At 41.6% G+C, this 23,744-nt stretch overlaps 1 protein-coding gene across 3 annotated transcripts in view; it reads right to left on the reverse strand.

The window, feature by feature from the left end:
* The window catches only part of ZRANB1 (zinc finger RANBP2-type containing 1), a 39,436-nt gene extending 19,265 nt beyond the window's left edge, over positions 1–20,171 (reverse strand). For 2 of the 3 annotated variants that reach the window (XM_053388937.1, XM_053388936.1), the window contains exons 1-3: positions 19,788–20,171; positions 10,381–10,466; positions 8,425–9,275 (exon numbers count right to left, since the gene is read on the reverse strand). In XM_053388937.1, the coding sequence (XP_053244912.1) occupies positions 8,425–9,238 (814 nt within the window). In that variant the 5' untranslated portion in view covers positions 9,239–9,275; positions 10,381–10,466; positions 19,788–20,171. The remainder of the gene's footprint in view (positions 1–8,424; positions 9,276–10,380; positions 10,467–19,787) is intronic. The other variant, XM_053388938.1, reaches the window with a different exon arrangement.
* Positions 20,172–23,744: the final 3,573 nt, after the last annotated feature.

The raw sequence follows: 23,744 nt of genomic DNA on the forward strand, positions 1-23,744 counted from the left end.
CGAGAGTGAGAAATGCCAGGTGCAGTTTGCGCCTAAAGATTCTCCATTTGTGAGCACCTCAAAAAGTGTGGGTGCCATTTTTTGTGCCTGGCTGACACTCAAGGATTACTGAAATGTATGTGCTTTGAATCCTTGAAGTATATGTTAAGGATAGACAATATGCTAAGGAGTTTAACAATAAAGAGTAGGTAGGGTGGTTTTGAAAACTGAAGTTTGGTACCAATATTTTTACTGTAAACAACAAATTAAATATGTATTAACAATTTCTGTTAAAAATTTGATATTAACAATGTGTCACTTATGTGAATTGTGTATTAGTGCATGCTTATCAAAACAATAAATAAAAAGTGTTGCCGTCCTGCCCCCAAATGGCAACAAGACACCTACATCTATGAAACTAAGAAGATTATCCACAAATTATTTTACATTTTGGGATGCCACATCCTTAAATATCAGATTATTATTTAGATCAAATAATGTAATATTAAGAAAACAATTACATCATAATATATATGATGTTATGATATACAGCCTAAGATTACCACTTGATAAAATTTCTGACACCATTAAGAGAGATGATTGGTCTGAAGGCTATGACCTGAGAAGTATTTTGGGGGGTGGGATTATAAACACTTATAAACACTTTCTGCAGGCAAGCATATTTCTCAAAAGTATCAGTAAAATGCTTTTAAGGAAAGCTGCATTCCCAGACAGACAATTCTAAGAGAAAATGTGGTTTCTGGATTCTCTTAGGCAAGAATGAATGTTACACATACATACTCTGCCAAATAATCTCTTTTCACCTTTCTTCCCCATAGCAGATGAAAGGAACAGTTGTCAAACGCTTCCATTACAGATTTCACTGCTGACAACAAGCAGGACAAATATTGGGGATTATGATCAGAATACAGTATTTTTGTTCAAAAGAATCTGATCCAAGCCAGAATTGTATGTTACACACACAGATGTGAATAACTAGAAAAGCTGTTTAAAGTGTAAAGAAGTAATGTGGAAGAAGCCACTCAACCCTTTTCCCCATCTAGGATTTCCAACTTCCAGTTTTTCTCCCCCACTGCTGCATCTCTTGTTCAAAGTAGGCCACATACGTATGTAACATGTGGTATGGAGACCTCATACCACCAAAATTGCACATTAATTGATGTCCTGACATGCCTAGACAACCTGTAACCCACATCCACCAAGTAGATCTGGTAGTTTGCTTGGAACTTGATAGTCTCCTCCTGGTTTTGTTGCTTGGCTACACAAAACGGAAGCTTATTAATTACCCATCAGGTTTCAAAAAAATGTCTGGCTGTGTTCAACTTAGCAAGCCACACATTGTGCAGGCTTAGGTTAGGATACTCAGTCTGGAAACTCACAGCCAACCACATAGCTGAAACATTAAGAATGTTGATCAGACATTTCACTCTTTTATCATGTGTTAGCAGCGGGAAATTTTTGGTTTGGCCAATCTAAAAGTTATACTAAAGAAAAGGAAATTAACCATTTGTAAATGCTGCACACAAGCAAAATTAACAAGAACAGTGGTTGAATAGCTCTGATCAATTCATCAAATAATAAGAATCCAAATGAACTTGAAACAGAGAATTTAAATCACCTTCCTCCAGAAAACACTATCACATTCTATCAGCCTCAGGCAAATATCTTGTTTATCTAGGGTACATATCAGCTCCTTTGTAGTTTGCTCAACTCTACTGTTCATGCCATCCTGGTGATGCAAGTAGATAAGGTAGGAGAGTTGAGAAAGAGGACGGATTACCTAGATTGCAATGCAAATTTCAAAAAATAATTGAGGGCCCTTTCATGCAATTATCACAATGTAAGTGGGCTTACTTAGCACATGCTAAGGGCACCTATTCTTATTTCATATCTGCAGAATAGGAACATATCCCAGGGAATCATATATGGTGTGCCACCAGTAGTGATATGAGGTGAGAATATTCTCTCCAAAAGATTATTTTTGAGAATTTAACATCACTAGCCACTAGAGCCTGAGAGTTTTGATTTGACTGCTCTGTATTGCTTTTAAAAATGTACACTTTCCCCATAAGGCCATCAAGATGAAAGAGCTCTCTAATACCCTCAAGCCTAAAAGAAAACTCTGGAGAGAATACAAAACTGATGCTTTAGATTTTTAAAATCAGAACAATAGTGATTAAAAAGGGAAAGATTATAATTCAGTATTTTCTTCTACAGCTTTTTACAGAAGCAGCCTGCAAAATTCAGTAGTCATTGGGCAGCACCCTCTCACAAGATATGGAGAGCCTTTAACAGTGAGCTTTAACTGTGCCCCCGCTGCTGTCCAGTGAGCATGGCAATCAAGGCTAAAAGGTACACAGATTATAGTATAAATCCACTACTAGATTTTCATTAAAACGGAGGCTTCTGATTGGCTGAGTCTGTTTTCTCTACCCTCTGCAGGAGGCTATTGCCTCATTGCCTAGAGTGTGTGACACAGCATGGTTTTTTCACTCCATCTATCATGATGGGCAAGATAGTGAAGCAGTAGACTTCAAAGCTAGGAACAGCCAGAAGGACTGCAGCAGCAGCCAGACCATCTGGAGACAAGGTAACAGACTGTATTTTTAAGGGTGGTGATGTGATTTTTGGCCAGCAGGAGCAGCCTACTCCATGCTCTCAACATTTGACTGGTAAAATGGCTTGGGGGGGCAGACTTCTCTTCTGACTGTGTTGGGCTTGGCACAAATGCAGACGTCAAAGCAGCAGGTTGACAGGCCAAGAAACAGAGCAGCAGATGTATAAAAAAATCAATATAGTCTCTACAGCTTTCTTCAAGATGCTGCCTGCCAGAAGTACATTCGGAGGGATTTTGTGTCATCTTCATCTGGCAGGAGAGCACCAATACATACATGCTGCCCACATCCACCTGAACTTCCATATTATAGCAAGGATTTCAAAATGCCTCGTGGAGGCACCATTTTTTCCTCCAGTTCTGCTGTCCTATTTGGTACTAATTTGGTGTATTTTTATCTTCTGTTGGACTCCTGGGCCAGACTGGGGGTTCTGTTGGCGTATCATCCACCCTGCTACCTTTCTGAACTGATGAAGATGGTCTCATATTTGGTTCTGGCGATTCCCAAGGATGTTTGGTGCTGAGACTATCTTGCAGGGGCTTTACCCCTCAGCAACTGTGGGGTACCTTTAACAACAATTCACCCCAGAAGCTGTTTCTGGGGGCTTTTCCAGCTGATTTGGCAGGCATTCCTACCGAAGCCCTAGCTGTTCTCTGGAATAAGGAGATGACTCACTCAACTGATGCAACAAGTCTCTTCCTTTAGGTACAGCCTATGCAACTCCTTGGTACACACCTGATCACAATGAAACAGGCTGAAAGACAGTTGGTACACAAGTGGAAGGAAATTCAAGATGAATCCAACTGAACACAAGTGAGAGCCTACTTTGTTGCAGTGATGGATGTAAACAAACTTTTTCCTCCTATAGATGCATCCTCTCAATGTTATCTAGATCTCCCAAACAGTGCAGGGCCTTTTTGAAATCTGGCCTGGGAGATGTGGCGAATCCTCAGGAACCCACTATCACGTTTGCAGGACACTCTGAATGTAAAGTTTCTCGCATCCATCATGACTTAAACTTTACAATTAATACTATTGTCAGTAGCAGAGGTGTTCAGTGTTCCATCTGGTCCAGCCTGCTTGGATGGATTTCAGTTACTGAAACATGAGGACATGGACAATGCTTGGCCATGACTCATGCCCAGAATAACACTTGTGTATTTGACCCTTGCCAGTCATGGCTTATTAAATCTAGAAGGAAATGTGTGGTTGACTGGGTCTAAGCAGTTAGAAGACAGATGGCTAAAGTTTAACCCTCTCCATGACTTTCAATACCATCACTCTTGTATTCTTCTAGTTAGGCTCACCCAGCTAGGCATAAGAGGGATTTTCCATTTCTACTAAGAGGACCAATTCCATAAGTTGGTACGGCAGAAATACTGCTCAATGCATTCACAATTGTGCTTCTTGGAGCCCCCGTGCTGTTTAACATCTACACAAAACCACTGAGAAAAGAGGTTGAGCAATCTGGGCTGAGGTGTGACCAGTATGCAATAATCAGAAGTAGGCGAGGCTGTGGATGCCCTGAATCAGAGCATTAGCATGGTAACTGATTGGATTAACAAACTGAGACTCAATCCTGATAAGGTGGAAGCACTATCGGTAGATGATTTGTCCATCCACGTCAGGGCAGCCCAACTTTTCATACCAGATGGCCCCAAGAGTAGCTTAACATGGAACCCTTAGACAGCACACTGCCTTGTCATACGGGGGCAGGAAGGCCAAAATTTTATGCCTCCCCACAGCCCTTGTGCTGCCTTCCCACAGCGGGCTAAGTAAGGCACTGGGCTTTGGGAAGGAGGCACAAGGCTCTGAAAGGGTACAAGAGCCCTCCCTTCTCCTTCCCAAAGCTGGAAAAGTGTAGACTAGGCTTTGGAAAGGAGATGGAAGAACTCTAGGATCCTGTTAGAGCCTTCACACCTCCTCCCCAAAACCCAGCACCTAACTTACCCAGCTTTGGAAAGACAGCATGATATGAGGATGCGGGGGGGATTCAAATGTTGCTGAGGGGTTCCAAAAAAAGGTATTGAGGGCCACATGTGAAGGGCAAACAGTCTGCTCTGAAAAGGGTTCCCCACGCCTCAAAAAAACTTAGTAAATTCACAGCTTAGGGATACTTCTGGATGCAAAATTATCATAAGAGGTTCAAGAGGTCTGTGTGGCAAGTACCTTTCACCAGTTTTAGCCAATATATAAAGTATGGCTATACCTGGATGGAGATAGCTTGGCCAGAGCTGTTTACATTCAGGTAACCACACCTTCAGACTACTGCAATGAGTTGCACATGTGGCTGCCTTTTTAAAGAGTGACTCAGAAACTGCAATTTGTTTAAAATAGAGCCACAAGGCTAAGAACTAGGTACTTAACCTGCCGCACTGCCTCCCTGTCATTTTCCAGGCCTAATGTGAATTACCAGCTTTAGTCTACAAAGGCCGAAATATTGAGATCCTGTTTGGATCCAGGTAAAGTGAAGCAGGTGGCTATAAAAGAGAGGGGCTTCTCAGCTGTGGCACACCAGTATTGGTATAGTCTCCTCAGGCATCTTTTTATGGTCTTTTTGGCCCCAAGCGAGTGCCTTTTTATTTACTCAGGCCTTCTAAACCTGTGTTTTAAAATAAACTACAGGTCTACATAATCAGTGCTATTTTTCTAGAAAAAAAGGTGCTGGAACTCACCACAAACACCTTCCTTTGTCTCTGTATAATGGCAATGGTGTCCACAAAGGAGGTGCCGGAACTGAATTCTGGTGAGTTCCAGCAGAAAAAAGTCCTCCTTTTGTTGTTTTCTTGGTGTTAAATAAAACTTATGTTCTGGCTCTTTTAGTGTGGCTTTAAACTGAGCTGCCAACTTTTTTCTGCTTCCACTAGGAAAGATTAACCTGTTTTGTTGTTGTTCCAATTACTGTATTTTATTTTAAATATTGTAGGATGGAGTTTTTTTGTAAGCCACCTAGGGAATTTTATTAATGGGCAGCAAATTTAAAATAATATTTAATTAAGGAAAGCATTAGGGTGGCCACTTTGGCCTTGGTATATCTTTTCTGCACCACAGGAACCTAGCACATCAGAGGCTAGTAAATGCCTTAAGGTATCAGCCACACATGGGAAATATAAACATACATTTGCTATTATGATAGACCACAATCATGTCTTCCACATTAGAAAAAAAAGACAAAAATTGTGCAGAATCTATTCCTCTCATATGGTACCTTACAAAAGGCATCCCGTGGGAAGCAACTTGTCGCATACTAATTAAATAAATGCTAGAGTGACTGACATCAAATTTCTAAAAATAAATCATGGGAAACAGCATCTTGAAACCACTATAACAAAATTGTAAAAAGGCAAACTTAAAAATCAACAGAGTCTCCTTTTCAGGACATGCTGCAATGCAAGACGCAAAACTGCAAAGATAATTAATGAGCTACTTACATTTGGGCCAAAACAAGAACCATGTATTCAAAGACAAGTATAATTCATTGTTTTTAAATCTTTAAATAAGCACTATAAATAGTATGCCTTTTATCTTACGGGCAGCACAAAAATGGAACCTTCTTTTCCTGGTCAACTATTTGCCATATCTAACTGAACACTATTTGCAAGTCTAGCATTTCACTATTATATACACACATTACATGCATTTGCCACCGTGTTCTGACATGTCAGTATTACCATCCTAAGCAATAGATCAATCAGGTATTCAATATTAGACACCCATGTCTTAAGTTCTCAAACATCAGCTAAACATCTTTGTAGCATTTAATAAATCCAAGCAAGGGCATTCTTGTTGTTAAATGAAGGAGGAAATGTTCTATTCATGACAATTTTCTTTAAAAAATAAATCCATCAGAAATCTTTGTCTTTGTGTATAGTACCGTAAGGGAGAAAGATGGCAATGAACATTATTTTTACCATGGGTGTTTGAGAACTTTGGATAGCAGTATGCTGCATTGAGTTCTGTCTTGTATAAACAAGAAAAAATCCATCTTCCACAAAGGAGGGGAGACACTTCCTGGCAGCGCTTTGTATACCCCCCTTCTTCCATAAAAAGTTGGAAGGTTATTATTTTGAAAGAATACAGGGTATTTTTCAGCAGTCAGTAGTGAGGAAATTAAGTTCACAAATTCTTACTTTCTTCTACAAAAGTACAGAGTGCGTCATTCCTCCTCTGCCACCCAACTCACTCACCTGCACGGAATTCCATGCACTTGCTTTCATGAAATTCCTTGCTGATTAAGGCTACCACAGAGCCATACAAGGCAGAATTCATATTTGAAGGCAATCTGCTTCTCTCATAATTTTTGATTAAGATAGTACATATCTCAACATTCAGAGGCCCTACTGAATGCCTCCATCTAATGAAATGCAATAAGTAGCTACAGAAGTGGGGGTCTTTGGGGGCAGGTAGACACCTCCTCTGTGCAATGCCTTCTCCACAGAGGCTCACTTGGCATCTAATCTTGGGGGGTTGTTTCATTACTAGGCAAAAATATTTGGGGGGGTCTTAGTTTTAAACTGAATTTATTCTTTTCAATCAGAATAGATTTTGTTGTTGTTGTCTTTGCACTGTTTTTGCTTCTGAATTTTAATTTTTTTTTGTTAGGAGCTACCCTGAAAACTCTGCTATAGATACTGAAAAAAACTATAATAAATATTAGATCAGACTGGCATAGCTGAATTTTATACATATTTACACATTTTCTGCCCTGCTAACCCTTTTGTGTGAACTGTCTATTTAACTTGTCTTACCTACTTCAATCCCTCATCAAACTCCACTTTTTCATGAATGCTTTGATACAACCTCCCCCAAACTGATGTCTGATCTACAACTCCCATCAGCCCCTGATGTGTCCCAAAACCTCTAAAGGGTACCAGGTCAGGTAAGGCTGTTCCACTAGAACTAAGCCTGTAACCAAGCCTAAGTATAACTGAAACAATCTCATATTCTTTTACCCCAGTCACCACTTCCCTCATGTTCATCTGTTTCCCTTGTATTAGGTTTTATATATTGTAAGCTCATTGGGACAGGAACATGTCCTCTTCGATTCTAGTGCATCATGAAACTAATTGCACTGTATTACTATCATCATTATTATTAAATATACAGCACAGTTTCACCCTTATACTTTGAAAATACTTTCAAGATTTCCAAAATATCTGCTTGTAGGAAATCCACATAGCAGAACACTAGACATATCCCAGTAGCATTATAGATTTGATACACTAGAGATAATTAATCAAAGTGTAATTTATAATATGCCAAAACGACAATATTTGTTACTACAATCAGTATTTCCAAGGTCAGAACTACATTCTGTGTTATTTTTAACTGATTGCCTCACACTTGTGTAAGATCTATACTGTTTACAAACACCCGTGAACTGCAGCTGCTGATTCTAAGGCACAGCTTGTCACTGTAAATAGGGTAAAAAAAAATTAACACATGGCCAAGTAATTTTATGCATTAGTGTTCATATATAAGAACTGTTCTTAAAGGCATTTAGAATCTTTATTTTTAAAACTGAAGTGCAACTCTGATTTTACGCTTGTGTCAATGGTATTTATTTGGCTAGGATTTAAGTAGGATTTCCCTATGTTTCAACACCTTACAAAAATAAGTTCATATAATGTGTTGTTAAAATATGGAAATTCAACATTTGTATAGTGATTTTAAGTGTTTAAAGTGCTTCATATGCATGCTTGTTATAAACATTGTGTGAAGCTTGCCAAAATAATTGTGTTTTACATTTTAACCAATATACACCACTCATCTTCCCTTGTAAATGAAATATGACTGACACAGAACTTACCAACACAAGCATTAAGAAACAGCCAGTCAGTCTTCTTCATTCTGTTTTTTATTTGCTTTAGTTTTTTGAAGTCAACTTCAAGTTCTTCTTTGCTGCCAACGGCTCCAGCCAGCTCAATTCTCTGAAAGTCCATTTTCATTTCAGATTCCCGTTTGGTTGTAGGAGGTGATCTTCTTTGGCTATTACCACTACTACAGCTGCCCCTCCATCGAGTTCTGTCTTGCTCATTTATTATTGAGGAAGCTTCGTCTGTTTCTGCCAATTCTATTGCTTCAATGTTGTTGGGTCTTGGATGATCACACACAACACACTTTCTGGCTTTAGCCCAGTTTTCATACGTACAGACAGAACAGGTCCAGTGCTGTGTCCTCATGTTTAGTTTATTTCTATCATTGTACTCCTCACAAGGATCCACAGAGAAAGGAGCTGGTCTTGAACCAGACCCTGAAGACTGAGGGGATTCTGTGGGACTCCTGGTCCTACGCTGAGACAAGCACTGTGTGCATCGTATTGCACGAGGCCAGTTCAAGTATGTGCACATGTGGCATGACCACTTATTTGCACTTTCCATACTGTAGGATGATTTAACTCTTGGTCTTGCACTGGAATCTGGACATATCAAAGGGCTGCTGCCTCCTTCAATACTTGCAGGATCCCAATCTCTACCGACATCACTTGAACCACTTTTGAAAGGATCTTCTGTTATAATAGTTCCACTAGGTCTTTGAGCGCGGCACATGGTACACTTGATCGCAGATGGCCAGTTTTCGTATGTACAATACTCACAAGCCCATTTTATTCCACGTTCTGTCATCCTGCACTCCTTGAAGTAAATGATTTCAGGCAGAAAGCTTTGGAAAAAAGAATAAGAATAAATCTATTAGAAAACATAAATTATGTACTATCCACAGTTATGAAAAAATATATACCAAATATATACCAAAAGAGCAACTAAACACAGTTCATGCACAATGCTTGATCATGGATTAGGATTACATGAAGAAGTCAGGAAAAGGCTCATCTTCATTCATCCCCTTTTTCCCTCCTTCACATGCAGAGAGAAAAGATTTATGTTTCTTTAAAAGTAAAAGCCTTCAGTTTTCTGTTACAGTTGAACTCAGGAAACTGTGGTTAGTTCAAACAAATCAGGATCAAATTGAAGCTTCAAATTCTGGTTTGTTCAGAATAAACCAGAATAAATAAACCACAGAAAGTGAGAGCCAGAGGTTCATTTGCATAACCATGCTTAGCATTGTGTCTGAACAGTACTTTCATATCACACTTGACTGAGTATTGCTTTACTCAATAGTGTAAAGAAAATATTATAACAACTGCTAATCGGTCATTAGCTGCCTTACTTATTTTATACCTCATACAGTACAGAATTGATAAACACAAATGGATCAGTGACAGATCATTAAGCATCCTCAGGAATGACCTGGAAGATACACTGAGAGCTAATTTCTGCTAATGTATTGTACTTAAAGTTCAATATATGTGCCCAGCACCTGATATCAGGAATACAGTATAACTAAATGTACTGACTAAAATCTCTATCATTTTATTTAACAGAAAAAATATGAATAAAATACTCTTTAGGCTGCTCCTAAATCCTCCTTTAAGAAGCTGAAGATAGAATACATCAGTTTACTAACTACTCAGATTTGTTACTTTAGAAATCAGAATATCCCTAAACCTCCCCCCCCCTTTTTTAAGTTCAACACTCATTCAAGAGGCAACAGCATTGTAAGAGAATTATGTTACATCAACGTTGTAACATTCAGTCACTTTTAAACCAGTTAATCCCAGTTTTGCTGTTTTACAAGGGTCCTCCAGATTTTGGAATCACTAACTCATCACACAATACAAAGGACTCAGGTAGGAGTTGAAAGATAATGTCTGACCCTTCTTTTTTCAGATGACCATATGGTTTTAAACAAAAATTGTTCTATTTACTTTTTCTATACTGAAGAGTCTATTTCGTCTCCATACTGCCTTTTCAGTGGCAAGGATGATGGACAGCACTAAGTACACAGCTTTTCCTGTGAACAATACAAATTATTGTTAAAATCTTACAACAACATACAGGAAATAGTACTTACTAGATCAGTCACATTTGTCATGTCTAAGAGTAAATTTTTGAGCAACTTTAAATGAAACTGCAGCAGAACTATCTATGGATCTGCTGCTTTATCATTCAAACACAAGTCCAATAAACTGCAGCTTCATAGAGAGAACTGGCTCAGCTGTAACCTACTTATGACTACATCAATTTCAAAATACTTGAAGCATTTCCTCAAACATTAGCAATGCTTCAAAACAGAATAAACTTCATATATGAAAGCTGCTTCCTTGTAGGCAGTTATTCAAAACCTACATGTCAATATGTATGATTATACCTCATAAAGTATATATATGCAATAGCAAACCAAGCATGGGACATGTGATTCAGCCAAACAAACCCACATATGATCAATTCCAATAAAGGATTCATTCCATTTCCTATATTCAAGTGACTTTTCTTTCCAGTAGAATGGCCCTGGAATTATTAATGAACCAAGATCCAAAGGACCAAGCAGGATCCATGTAGTTACTTCAGGTCCACCCAAGCAACAACCACTTGTAACTTTTTCATTTTTTTGAAAAGCAGATCCCCGTTTCGTATCACAAGCTACATTTGAAAGTCCTCTCACTTTCAAGAGTGGCTTACTATGGTTCTTCACTTTCAGATAACCTCAAGTCACAAAACTGTTTCGTTACCCAGTAATTTGGATACATATCTACACTCTCATGCATGTTTCTTTCAGGAAACAACCAACTTCGGCTTCCACCATTAATTAGCTAATCAGAACTGTGCAGCAGAGAGGCAAAAGATCATGTTGTAGGCTACTGGATTTGAACTGCTCCTAGCAATTGATCACAGCAAAAAACACCTCCCATCTAAGCCTCACAGTGCCCACTACAGAATGGGTACCAATAAAATCCCATTTCCTCATTTTTTTGGGGGGGAAACAAAATTAATTACACTTACATATATGCAGTATTCTAGTTCGTTTCCTCCCAGTGTAGCAAAGGGAGGAGTGGGACAGGTGAAATTTGAGCAGCATACACCAGCATACCCAATAACCCCCCGTTTGCTCAATTGTGCTGAGCTATTATAAACCATTTAATCTTTATATGGTATTGAAGAGCAGATTTTTACAAGGAATCACTACAGCAGCTCCTTGTGCACTTGCTTTGGCCCAGTTCAGATTTTCTGGTACTCCCTGCCGAGAGTCAACTATTATTTGTTTGTGCAGACCTTTGATTTTAAAACAAATAAATGATTTGACACTTAATCTGTAATCAAGAACCAGCCTCAGGAACATACACTGTGCCCCATTCCCAGGTACAGAATTTTTATTCTTTTTATCAATATGATTGCTGGTTTGGCATTACATCTGCACTTTGGCCAATGAAAACCAGGTTTGCCATCTCAAGCCAGAACCTATATACCAATTTCAAACTCTGTTTCTGGATTATGCTCCCAATTTGCAAAACCATTGTTTCCAGGCTCATCTGCTCCAGCCTCAAGAGAATAAATGCCACAATGAATGGAATATTTTCAGATGCTGGCTCTTGAAATGATAACCAAAATAACACAATTTTAACTGCTAGCTTAGTACTTAAAGCATGAGTTTCAGGTGCTATTTTGGACCAAACATGTATTTTATTTATTGAATTAATATTCTGTCCTTCCTCCCAAAGGAGCTCTTGTCATGTATCACAAAGAATTGCTAGTACTGCTACTTCAGCATAAAGCAGAGGTGTTAATTATAGAATTTAAATTATGATTTGTTTTATTTTACACTCATATGAGAAAGACCCTATCGTTCCACCTTCCAGAAATGTTCACACACTTCTTCTTTTCCAGTAGATATCAGAAACTGGCAGACATTGTTGGAAACCTAGCATGTCATGTTGTGACTAGCTGCAAGTGTCGATTTGTATTGATTTGTTTTACTAACTGAAGGAGTAGTGTAGAAGAGGAAGAATTTGCTTTGTAGTATTCACAGTCGGAAAGCCTTTCATATAGACTTAACAGGGCTGCCTTCAGATGTCTTCTAAGGTTATATAGTTGCTTGTCTTCTTGACATCTGATGGGAGGGTGTTCCACAGGGTGGGCGCAACTACCAAGAAAGCCCTCTGCCTGGTTCCCTGTAACTTCACTTCTCGCAGTGAGGGAGCCATCAGAAGGCCCTCAGAGCTGGACCTCGGTGTCTGGGCTGAATGATGGGAGTGGAGACACTTTTTCAGGTATACTAGATGCACAAGGCAAAAGCTTTATGTACTTTATGTACAAAAACTGGGTTAAATTTCTTTTTTAAATGACAGCCCTAAGCCCCCCGCCCCACACAGAGATTAAAAGGTGATGGACTGTTTAATTAGCCAAAGACCTGGGAGAAGAGAAATGTTTTTGCCTATCACCTAAACATATGTAATGAAGACGCCAGGCAAGCCTCCCTGGGGAAATCATTCCACAATGGAGGAGCCACCATAAAAAAGGCCTGCTTTTCTGTTGCCACCCTCTGGGCCTCTTGTGGAGGAGGTAAATGGAGAAATCTCCTCCAGAGTGATGAAGGACTCTCTAGAACAGATTTAGGGTACTATAGAGGCTGCAAGGGGGGAGATAAATTCTTGAAAATTGCTTTCCTTCCTGTTCCACCTACAGGAAGTCTTACCTGTGAGTAGAACAAAAAAAATGTATGTGTAACAGTAACACATTTTTCAATTTAAGTCAACAAGCTATTAAAGCTCTCCTTGAAATTAGCCAGAGGCAAACCTAGGAGTTGGTGAAACTGGCCTTCACCTGGGACACAGGCCCAGGGGGGACACAAAAATCATCTATCAGACTATGGATTGTATGACATATGTGTGTGGTGAAATGAAGCCACTGTCCTGCCAAGATCAAGTGAAGGAGAAGCTTCTCATCCTTCTTGAACCATGAAGGCGATTTGGGGGGGGGCACCGATACAGCTCCTTGCCAAGGGCACAGGGGGCTTTACATATGCCCCTGAAATTAGCTGACGCAAACCAAATAGGAAAAAATATTTTCAAGAATGCCTACATAAATCCCCCTTCTGAAGTTCTTCCAAAGTTCTCGAACGTGGTAGTAAGATATGACAAAAAGGGGTTTTTTTTGCGGGGGCACAATGACAGATGATTACCAAATCTGTTTTAAAATTGCACGTGGTAACATACATTAGAGCCCTTGCCTTTGTAGTACTAGCAAAATACATTAAGTACTGGGAGAAAGGGTACATTGTACAGCTTGTACAGCTCCAAGCATCCTCTTGAAATATATGTAGGGGAGGAATTACATTTAACTGTAGTACTGCCTACATTTCTAAAAAGAGACAAAGACTTAGCATGAAGGTTGTAGCATGAACTTGTACAGTCATGTGTGTGTTTCCAGTCAGCTGACACCACAAAATAATAATCATGTGCTATTCTAATTACTGTATTGTTACATTATTTCACAATCAGGTCATTTTGTTTCTCTTAACAGTTTAACAACAATCAAGTGATACTTTTTAAAGTACAAGTCCTCAAATCCTTTAGTTGTCTGTAGATAGCACATGTCCATTTATCACTGTCTCCTAGCAACTAAGGTTAGGCTATTTACACATTTACAACCCTTGTATGTTGATCAATTACTTGAACACTCATTTATTATAATACTATCCCTAGAATTTGTAGAAAACAAAGAGTCTAGTAATTTGGCACAATCAGCAGTAGTTCAATATATTTCTATTCTTATACTATCCTCAAATGGAAGATAATGATGCAGCATAAACCAAGATGGCTTGGCAGAGTCTTCTACGCATTTGGCTAGTGCTGAAAATAAGCCATATAGAAATGTATCAAAATCTGTGCCAAATAAATTGGAAGTGCTACATAGAATGACCAACCAAAAAAGACAGAAAGAAATTTAAGAGGAGATAGTAGATTAAAGTATTTGTGCAGAAAAGTAGTAGTTTTTTTCTTTAAAGTCATCTAAAAACACAGTACAGTGGTACCTCTGGATACGCACACCTCCGGTTGCGTATCTTTCAGGATTCAAATGTGGCAAACCACCCAGCGCACATGCACAGAAGCACTCTACCGCCCCGTGTGAATGTGCAGAAGCAGTCCCTCCGGTTGCAGAAACCTCAGGATCTGACCAGAGCTCCGGAACGGATCCCATCCACAACCAGAGGTACCACTGTAATGCTATTTGACACTATTAATCCAATTAGGGTAAAATACCCAGCTTTTCCATAATTTCACTACAAATTTGATACTGAAGAACCCTGATCAAGCCATATTATAAACATAAGTGACACCACCAGAGTATGGCTTCTAAACCCCTTTATCAGCAATTACAGAAACTTAAGTGAAACTTCAGGCATATAATGCAAAAGAAGCTGAAGTTGAAAAAAAAGCCAAGTTGTGCATACAGAAGCCCTTACATCTATTCAAGAAATTCTTCAGATCATAGATCTTTTAAAGTTAGTATCGTTTGCTCAATATCACCACCATAACAAAGTGCTATATCAAATTAATCTATACTCAGTAGTAGGAAACTAGATCCAGCCAGTGAGCCAGATTTCCACATACCCTGGTGGGACAAGTTTGATAGGCTGCCTACCTGTCAACCCCTTGGTGTTACAACAACATCAGGTGACCCATTTTTGCCCCTGGAGATTTGAAAGCAAAGTGTATGGGCAAAAAAGCATGTGCAGTGCTTGTGGATGTTTGGGGAGCACTGCACAAGGGGTTTTGCAGGCAACGCAGATCAGCAGTGCCTGCAGAGTTCCTTTCAGCCAAGCCCATTTCATCCAAGCCTTTACCAGTCCCACACTGGATGTAACATATGATGCAAGGTGTAGGGCAGGTGGGAGTGACTTTGCTGAAATGGACAGGCAGGCCAAACGTGGAGGGTACAGTGATTGACGGGCATAAATTAGGCCGACAGGCCAGAGGTTCTTCACCTTTGCTAGTTCAAAATTATCTACTTCTACCAATTACGTTACTAGTTGATATAATAGGTGTGGGGGGTGTTAGGGGAGGGGTAGCACTTCTGGTGGGGGACACATCATGCTCCTTCTGGGGTAGTTTGTTCCCCTTTAGTCTCCACCCTGCAATTCTCAGGTTGTGTAAGCTTTCCACGCTGTAACCTTTCTAAGATTTCTAACCTGCAGCTTATTCTAACATTAGTTGCTTCCTTTGCTAATATAAAAACAACTGTTTATTTTTGCTTCTATGCCTTCTAAGGGAACTGCAACACCACACTGACAAACATGTTGTATATGTAGTTTTATTATTATTTTTCAAACGGTGACTTCGCCATTACTGCCTTGCCCCGGAAGAACTTTAAGTAACCTGAAACAATAGTATAAGGCTCAGCCTTAACCAAATTGGGGAGGGGGAATCCTCCCATCTTAATGGAACTGATTAGCAAGGGTAAGATTGGTTTAACATCTATTTTTCCTTTTTAAAAGTCTTTTTCAACATCCTAAGAAAAATGTTTTGTATAATTCGAAAGGTTACATACTGCAACACTGGATGGGCCTGTTAAACCACATTATTTCTATGCCTAATTTTCATTCTGCTGAACCAACAGAATAACTTTTTTATCCCTTCTTGGAGCATCAACCATTTGGATTTACTCATTGTTAAAACTTCATTTACAGTTTATGTCAATATCAACAAAAATTAACTTTATTTCCTAATAATATATGTAGTGAACTGTTTTAAAGAAACCTTTAGCTCATTAGAAACTATAGGCTATGAAATTTTTCAGTACTAGTGATTACAATATGCTTACAAAAACAGACCAAAAGCTCAATCATGTTATAACATGTTAAAGTAAAATGTTGTAAATCCTAGAAAGAGTTCTGAATAGGCACATCTAAATGGGAAACCTTTTCACCCCAGTGGGCCTCATCTTTATCTCCCTGATCCTGGTGGGCCAAATTTGACAAAGAGGCAGAGCCACCCACCTGTTAATTATTTGATGTAATTAGGGTTTGTTTCCAGGCACAATTCAAAGTGCTGGTTTTGACCTAGAAAGCCCTATATGGCTTAGGTCCAGGCTATCTCAAAGACCGTATTCTCTCATAAGAACCTGCCCAAGCTGTGAGATCATCAGGGTAGGGCATCATCTCAGTCCCACCACCCTCACAGGTACACTTGGTGGGAATGCAGGAGAGGGAGCCACTCTGGTGGCTGATGTCAGAGTTTGGAACTCATTTCCTAGAAAAGTTAGACTGACTCCCTCCTTATTGTCCTTTCACAGGTGAATACATTTTTATTCCCACAGGCCTTTTAAGAACTGGCTGTCTTTAAGGAAAGGGCTGGTGCTGTGATGTTATTGTTGTTATTATCTATATTTTTAATGTATCTTTTAATATGTTGTTGAAATTCTGCTAATGTTTAATTACTTTAATTATTCTTTTTTATCTTTTAATTTGTTTCTATTTTATCTGTGCTTTTGTATTTTTATCTGTAGGCCGCCTTGACGGTCTGGGGAAAAGGAAGAAGGAGAAGGAGAAGATCTGCAGAACATCAGTACTTCAAAGCACCCTTCAGGACTTGAAAATATCCCTGTGTGGTACTGTGAAGAGCCCCCAAGTCTGCCTTTCTGCAGGGACTGGCAGAATTTGGTGTGCACTCAGACCAGCAGGACTGGAACTCCCAGAATCCCTGATGATTGTCCATGCTACCTAGGGCTGATGAGAGTTGGAATCCAACAACATCTAGAGGGTCATAGGTTTTCTCATCCCTAAACTAAAAATACACAGGTTGGCTAAAGATTAAGCCATCTGGTAGGTGTCAACCTTGCTGGTATACCACAGGCTTAATAAGGCTGCAATCCTAATTTATCCAGGAGTACACCCCACTGAATTCAATGGAGCTTGTTCTGAGTATACATGGCTTGGATTATTGGTTACTTCTGCTGTTTATCATTCTTTGTAGTTAAAATAAAATACAAATTAAAGCAAAATCATAAATGCTAACTTTCTACACAGGAAATTTAGATTATAATACATTTAAAGAACCTCAGCTTTCTAGTTCTGATATGCATAAACTAAAAGTGGCTTTTGTAACTCAGCTACTAATTCCTAGATGGCTTCAGTGGACTTCAGAACAATCTCTTATAAATTCACAAGTCAAATCATCTCCAAAAAGGCAGCAAACACACAAAAGGCAGCTATTCCTCAAGAATTAGTGGAAATAGCAGAAATAGAATCTGAAATGTTTTAAATCTACAGAAAACTGAGCTGGGAATGAAAACATCCTGTTATTCCGTGGAAAGTAACTTGTCTTCAGTGGTATCCTGAATAACTGCCAGAACACTTTGGATAGCTAGATAAATTTATGCCCTTGAAATCATAGCCAGCATATATGTAGCAGGAAGCATTACCAATTACAGTGCCACATCCCATGAGTTCTAGCAAAGGCATTCCTTGTTCATAAAAAAACAATGCAATTACAGAGCAACTTCACAGCCCTTGTTAAGAACAGCATCCAGACTATGTTTAGGGCACCCTGCTGTCACACATAGACCTCAATGCTACTGCCTAAGACTATAAGGGGTTGCCCTATGTAATGCATCAACTGGAAATGGTAAGTTCAGAATCTTTTTAGAATATCTAGGGGTGAAAGTACTCTCTCAAATCAGGAGAGGGGAGATCTGAGAAGACAGCAGAAGAATCTGTACAGCTTTGAAGACTATTTTTTTTTTACAAAGCAACAGCACAGGGGAACTTGCTCTTGAATACAGAGAGGGTTATCTGCGGTACTCCAAAAAGCACTGTATGACCTCCAAAAATGCCTTGTTTGGCCATTAAGACAGCTGCTGCAATGTAGGAAGATTTTGTTCTAATTATCATTGTCCAGTACAATTTCTTACTATGACTGATGCAGTTCACAAAAGTGTGAGCAAGCCAAAGATGCAGTCTCCTTGTGATAGTTGCTATGGGGGGGGGGTTCAGCTAGAGTACAACTGCACAAAATCAAATCAATTTCACTTTAACAAGGATAAAGAATTTAACATCTGCACTGAAAAAATCCAGTATTTATGGCATGCCACTTTTGCAACAGAGACAGTAAGACACAGGTTACAGTCTATGAATAATGAGGAAGAGGAGGGGTGGAAAACAGGAGAGGTATGACCTCACTATAGTAAGATGTAGGTACTGCAGCACTAAATGTGGATAAGCAGGAACACAGAAATGTCTCTGCTGCATATGCCAAATTGTGGTTTTCTTAGAGCTTTGAAACAACAGCGTTGGATACACTGCACTAGGTGTTCAAAACCCAACATTTACCGCATCACATTCCCGTTTCCCAAAACAGAAGTGATGCTCTCCTTGCAGACCACGGGGGGCCTGTCGGATAAGCCACACACATTAAGCAAAAACAAGAGTTGCAATATTTAGCAGTTCCCCCCAAAAAAAGGCTTCTGGGCATCGAGCAATTTAGTACACATTATGCACACGTTAATACTTCCAGCGGCATGAAAGCCAACTCCGAATAAACTGCCATAGGTGGCAGAACCTTATAGTAAACAACCCAGTGGCGACAGCAGCATCTCTCCCGGGCAGGTGCGTGGATGCTCCAAAACCCACCCACCCTTTTTTATTTTCTTGCGGCGGGGAAGGAAGGGATCCCTACATAGAGCAACAGACAAGCACTCCGTTGAGGTAACACATGAGGGATCTCCCCCCCCCCCCACACACACACACTAAAGACAGTGGTCAAAGTTTTAGCCCATTTCTCCCCTGTTCTCCCAGCCCGAGCAAAAGGTTGGGGAGGCTCATAAACGAGGGGGGCGGTGAGCAAGGCAACATCGTTAAGTGGTGGTGTTTTTTGGGAGGGGGCGAGCAAACAGGGGGAGCTTCAAAGCCTCGTCAGGAGCGAGCGAAAGGCCTTAGGAATCCTTTGCCAACACTAGAGGGGGTGGCCCGGCCAACAAAGTGATATTGAAGCGGCGCGCGGTGTGTGGGGCAGGCGGGCGCGAGGTCGCGTAAGCCCCGAGGTACCTCCAGGGGTTTGGGGGGGAGGGGGAAGGGGAAGGGCTGTGAAGCTGAGGGACGGAGTTCGCCTCTCTTCTCCGAAGTGCAACTATAAACGCCGACCCCCCCCCAAGTGAGAAACTGTCCCCTCGCCCTCATATACACCGGGGGAAAGAGGCGGCTCAGGGTGATGTAATTCCTCACATTAAGTACAAAAGTCCCCCCCCCCAAAAAAAAATTAAGAAATGCTGTTTTTTTACCTCTCTGCCCCCACCCCGCCTCGTCGCTTCCCTCTCCCCCTCCCACCCCCCGTCTCCATACCTTCGCTGGGCAGCCTCCTGATCCCGCGACTGTCTCTCCTCAGCGGCTGCCGCCCATGCCCCTCACCCGCATCCCAGCCAGCCAGCCGCCCCTGCTCCGCACCGCTGGTTGCGGCCTCTCGCTCCCGTCTCCCCCCTCCCCCCCTCGCCCGCTCAGGACATGGTTCCTTCCTGGGCTGGGTGGCTAAAAGGACGTCGCTGGTTGGGAGGACGCTACCACCCCGGCGGGGCTGAGGGGGAGGGAAGCCCAGGCAACGAGATCCCGCCACCCTCGAATCTACCCTGGGCTCGCCTAATGGCGGCGGCTGGAGTGGCCCAAAACAAAATAAACCCCCATACGGCAAAGAGACTGGAAGCTCGCACGTCAGCCCGCCCGGCCTGGGGCCCTGCCGCGTCCCCATTGGCCGGAAAGGCGCCGACAGCCGGCCAATGGGACGGCGCCTCTTTGGAGACGAGCGGGTGATGTCATCCCAGTCTTTGGGGCGCCTCATTGTGAGGATGCGGGGAGGGGAGGGAGTATCTCCTTTCCTATCCGGGAATAAAATAGGAGGTGGGGGGTGGAAAGGAGAAACCCGCCCCTTGTGTGCACGCGCGGAAAATCCGAGAGGCCCACCTCGACCCTCCACAGCGAATAAGGCAGAGATGGCCGCTTGACGGCTGCAAAGCGCCCGCAGGACACTCTTTCCTCCCCGTAAAGCATCGAGAAAGGGATTCCCTTTTCGCTGCTGCTGCTGCTGCTGCTGCTGCACCACCACCTTCTCCCGCAGATTGCGTCCCTGTTCTGTGCCTGCAAAGTCCTCTTGCACCATCCGAAATAAAGTGCTCAACACCCGCCACGCTCAGGCAGCCTGTTGTTCCGCTTTCCACAGTGTTTATTTACTTGTTGCATTTATATCCCACACTTTTTCTCCAAGGGGGGCATACACGGTTCTCTCTCTCCCCCCCCCCCATTTAATCCCCACAGCAACAACCCTCTGAGGTAGGGTTAGGCTGAGAGGCAGCGACTGGCCCAAGGACACCTGGCCAGCTTCATGGCTGGCTGGGGGTTTTGATCCCTGCTCTCCCAGGATGTCCAAGTCGGATGCTCAAACCCAGATTCTCAGCCTTGGGTTCCTGTATGTTGACCACAACTCCCATCATTGATAGCTGGCATGGCCAGTGGTCCGGCATGATGGAGGTGGTGGTTCAAGAAAATCTGGGGACCCAAGGCTGAAAAAGGCTGCAGGCTAACCACTACACCAGGCTTGTTCTCAGTAATGGCTCTGCTCTCCGAAACAGCACTAGGCATGGCTCCCCGTATTCCCCACTGCCAACCACTTTCCATTGCAGTCTAAACAAGTGTTTCTTACTCCTGCCAGTCCATCTCCCTCAAAAAAAAATTTTGGTTGAGCGATGAGATTTCCACTAATTTGCTCCCTGTCATTGAACATATAGAAATGCCTTAAAATAAGGCCAGGCCACTGGTCCATCGTAAGCCAGTATTGTATTCAGCCTTGACAGTAGCTCTAAATCAAGGCTGGGGAAATCTGTGGCCCACCAGATGTTGAGCTCTAACTTCTATCAAGCCTACACTGTATATGGCCTGTGATCAGAGATGATAGGAGATGGAGTCCAAGTACATCTGGAGGGTTGCAGGTTCGTTTACCTTGCAAGATTATCAGACAAGATGGTCTTTCTCAGTCCAGCTACCTGAGATTCTTTTACTGGTGCCCAAACCAAGGATACACACATGCTCTATCACTGAACTATAGCCCAGGGTGGCTATTCTTTTTAACAAGTACACTGTGTATCAAATAAAACATTGGACCGACTGTGTCGTTGTTAAGTTTGCTACACAGCAGCCTTCAACAGTTGTGCGAAGAAGACTTGGGTAGTTATAGTAGTTAGCAATGTGGTCATGGGGCACACAGACCCAGTGTCGTTACGTAAGAACAGGCCATAAGTGTGGTGGCATTAACATACTGATACCCAATTTTATTTGACCTCTTCATCTTATTTGACCTCTTCATCTAATTTGGGGGTTACTGTGAATGCGCTGAATTGGTGTCTGGTTTCAATGATGGTCTGGAGAAGGTCCAACAAACTCAAGAGAAAATAGGGGTATTTTGGTCTGGTGATTTGTAGTGGTGTAGGTTTTCTGGATAATGTTGCATTTTTAAAAAAATCTACCAAAAGAATCATATGCAAATCAGTGTAATTTACATCAGAATTTTTTCAGTTTGTATTGGCACATATTCTGTTAAGAGCTTGCTGGATCAGGTCAACGGCCCATCCCATCAGGCATCCTGTTCTCATAGTGGCCAACCAGATGCCTGTGGGAAGCCTGCAAGTGGGACATGAGGGCAACAGCACTCTGCCCACCTGAAATTTCCAGCAACAGTGGACGTAGAACATAGCCACTGGCAGCCATAAAGGTAAAGGGACCCCTGACCATTAGGTCCAATCGTGGCCGACTCTGGGGTTGCGGCGCTCATCTCGCTTTATTGGCCGAGGGAGCCGGCATACAGCTTCCGGGTCATGTGGCCAGCATGACTAAGCCACTTCTGGCGAACCAGAGCAGCACACGGAAACGCCGTTTACCTTCCCTCCAGAGCGGTACCTATTTATCTACTTGCACTTTGACGTGCTTTTGAACTTCTAGGTTGGCAGGAGCAGGGACCGAGCAACGGGAGCTCACCCCGTCGCAGGGATTCGAACCGCCGACCTTCTGATCGGCAAATCCTAGGCTCTGTGGTTTAACCCACAGCGCCACTGGTAGCCTTACCCTTCATTAATTTGTCTAATACTCTTTTAAAGCCAACCATGTTGGTGGCCATCACCGCCTCTTGTGTGTGTGTGGGGGGGTGGATTTCTTGATTTAACTATGCCCAGTGTAATGTAGTTACAGATAGGTAGCCGTGTTGGTCTGCCATAGTCAAAACAAAAAAAAAAATTTCTTTCAGTAGCACCTTAAAGACCAACTAAGTTAGTTCAGATACACGGAAGAATGTGTATCTGAAGAAGTGTGCATGCACACGAAAGCTCATACCAAGAACTAACTTAGTTGGTCTTTAAGATGCTACGTGTAATGTAGTAAAAAAACAAATCCAAGAACTAAAAAAAAGTAATACCAAAACCAACAGTGGTTTGTATGCATCTTACTTTTTTTCTTTTTCCCCATAATACCTTTTCCACAGCTGCCTCTGCAGAGTTGGAAAAAAAGTGTGAGGATTTGTCAGAATAGGTTTTTTTCAAGGGGAAATGCTGATGAAGCTAACACGAACACGATTTCGTGCTAGTAATTGAATCTCGTATTGAAGGGCACCATCTTGATTCCCTGAATTAGGATTTATGTTAGGCAGTGTTCAGTGAGAAAGATTTACTGCCTTGATATTAATCTTGCTACACCTTTATCTTTAGATCATGGGGATGATACCGCAACTCAGATATGCTCTTTTGTCAACACAGACCTAGCCTGAAAGACGGAACTTCAAGCCAATAATGTCTGAAGCCAACATCTTTATTGCACAGCCGACAGATGACTGTCAAGGAGCTAAAACACCTGATAGATTCCTTTCATAGTAAAGGAAGTGCTTCAGGTAAAGCACTATAGAATAGAAGCCCCATGACAGAATGTCACTTTGAGTAGCCTGATGCAGCTCTCATCCTCTTCCTACCTAGTATCTCGCACACATCATGCTGCATTGCCTATGCCAAGGCAAGTACTAAAATAATCAATAGACTGTTTTTGAAAGTGAATGGCACTTCTATTATAGCAGAGTATTATACACATTGGGGTCTATTTTCTAGCCCAGCATAAACATGCTGTTCAAGAGAGGTGGTACAAGTGAAAACACTCCCATTAGAGTCAGCAGAGAAGCATCTGTTTACATAGGTTGCCAATATTTTCTTCGTTATGCTCCTGTGCATAAAGTGTAAGAGGAGCATCTATAACCTGCATGGAGGCACTAGAATGGGG

The sequence above is a fragment of the Podarcis raffonei genome, chromosome 5 (genome assembly GCF_027172205.1).
Source record: "Podarcis raffonei isolate rPodRaf1 chromosome 5, rPodRaf1.pri, whole genome shotgun sequence".
NCBI lineage: Eukaryota > Metazoa > Chordata > Lepidosauria > Squamata > Lacertidae > Podarcis > Podarcis raffonei.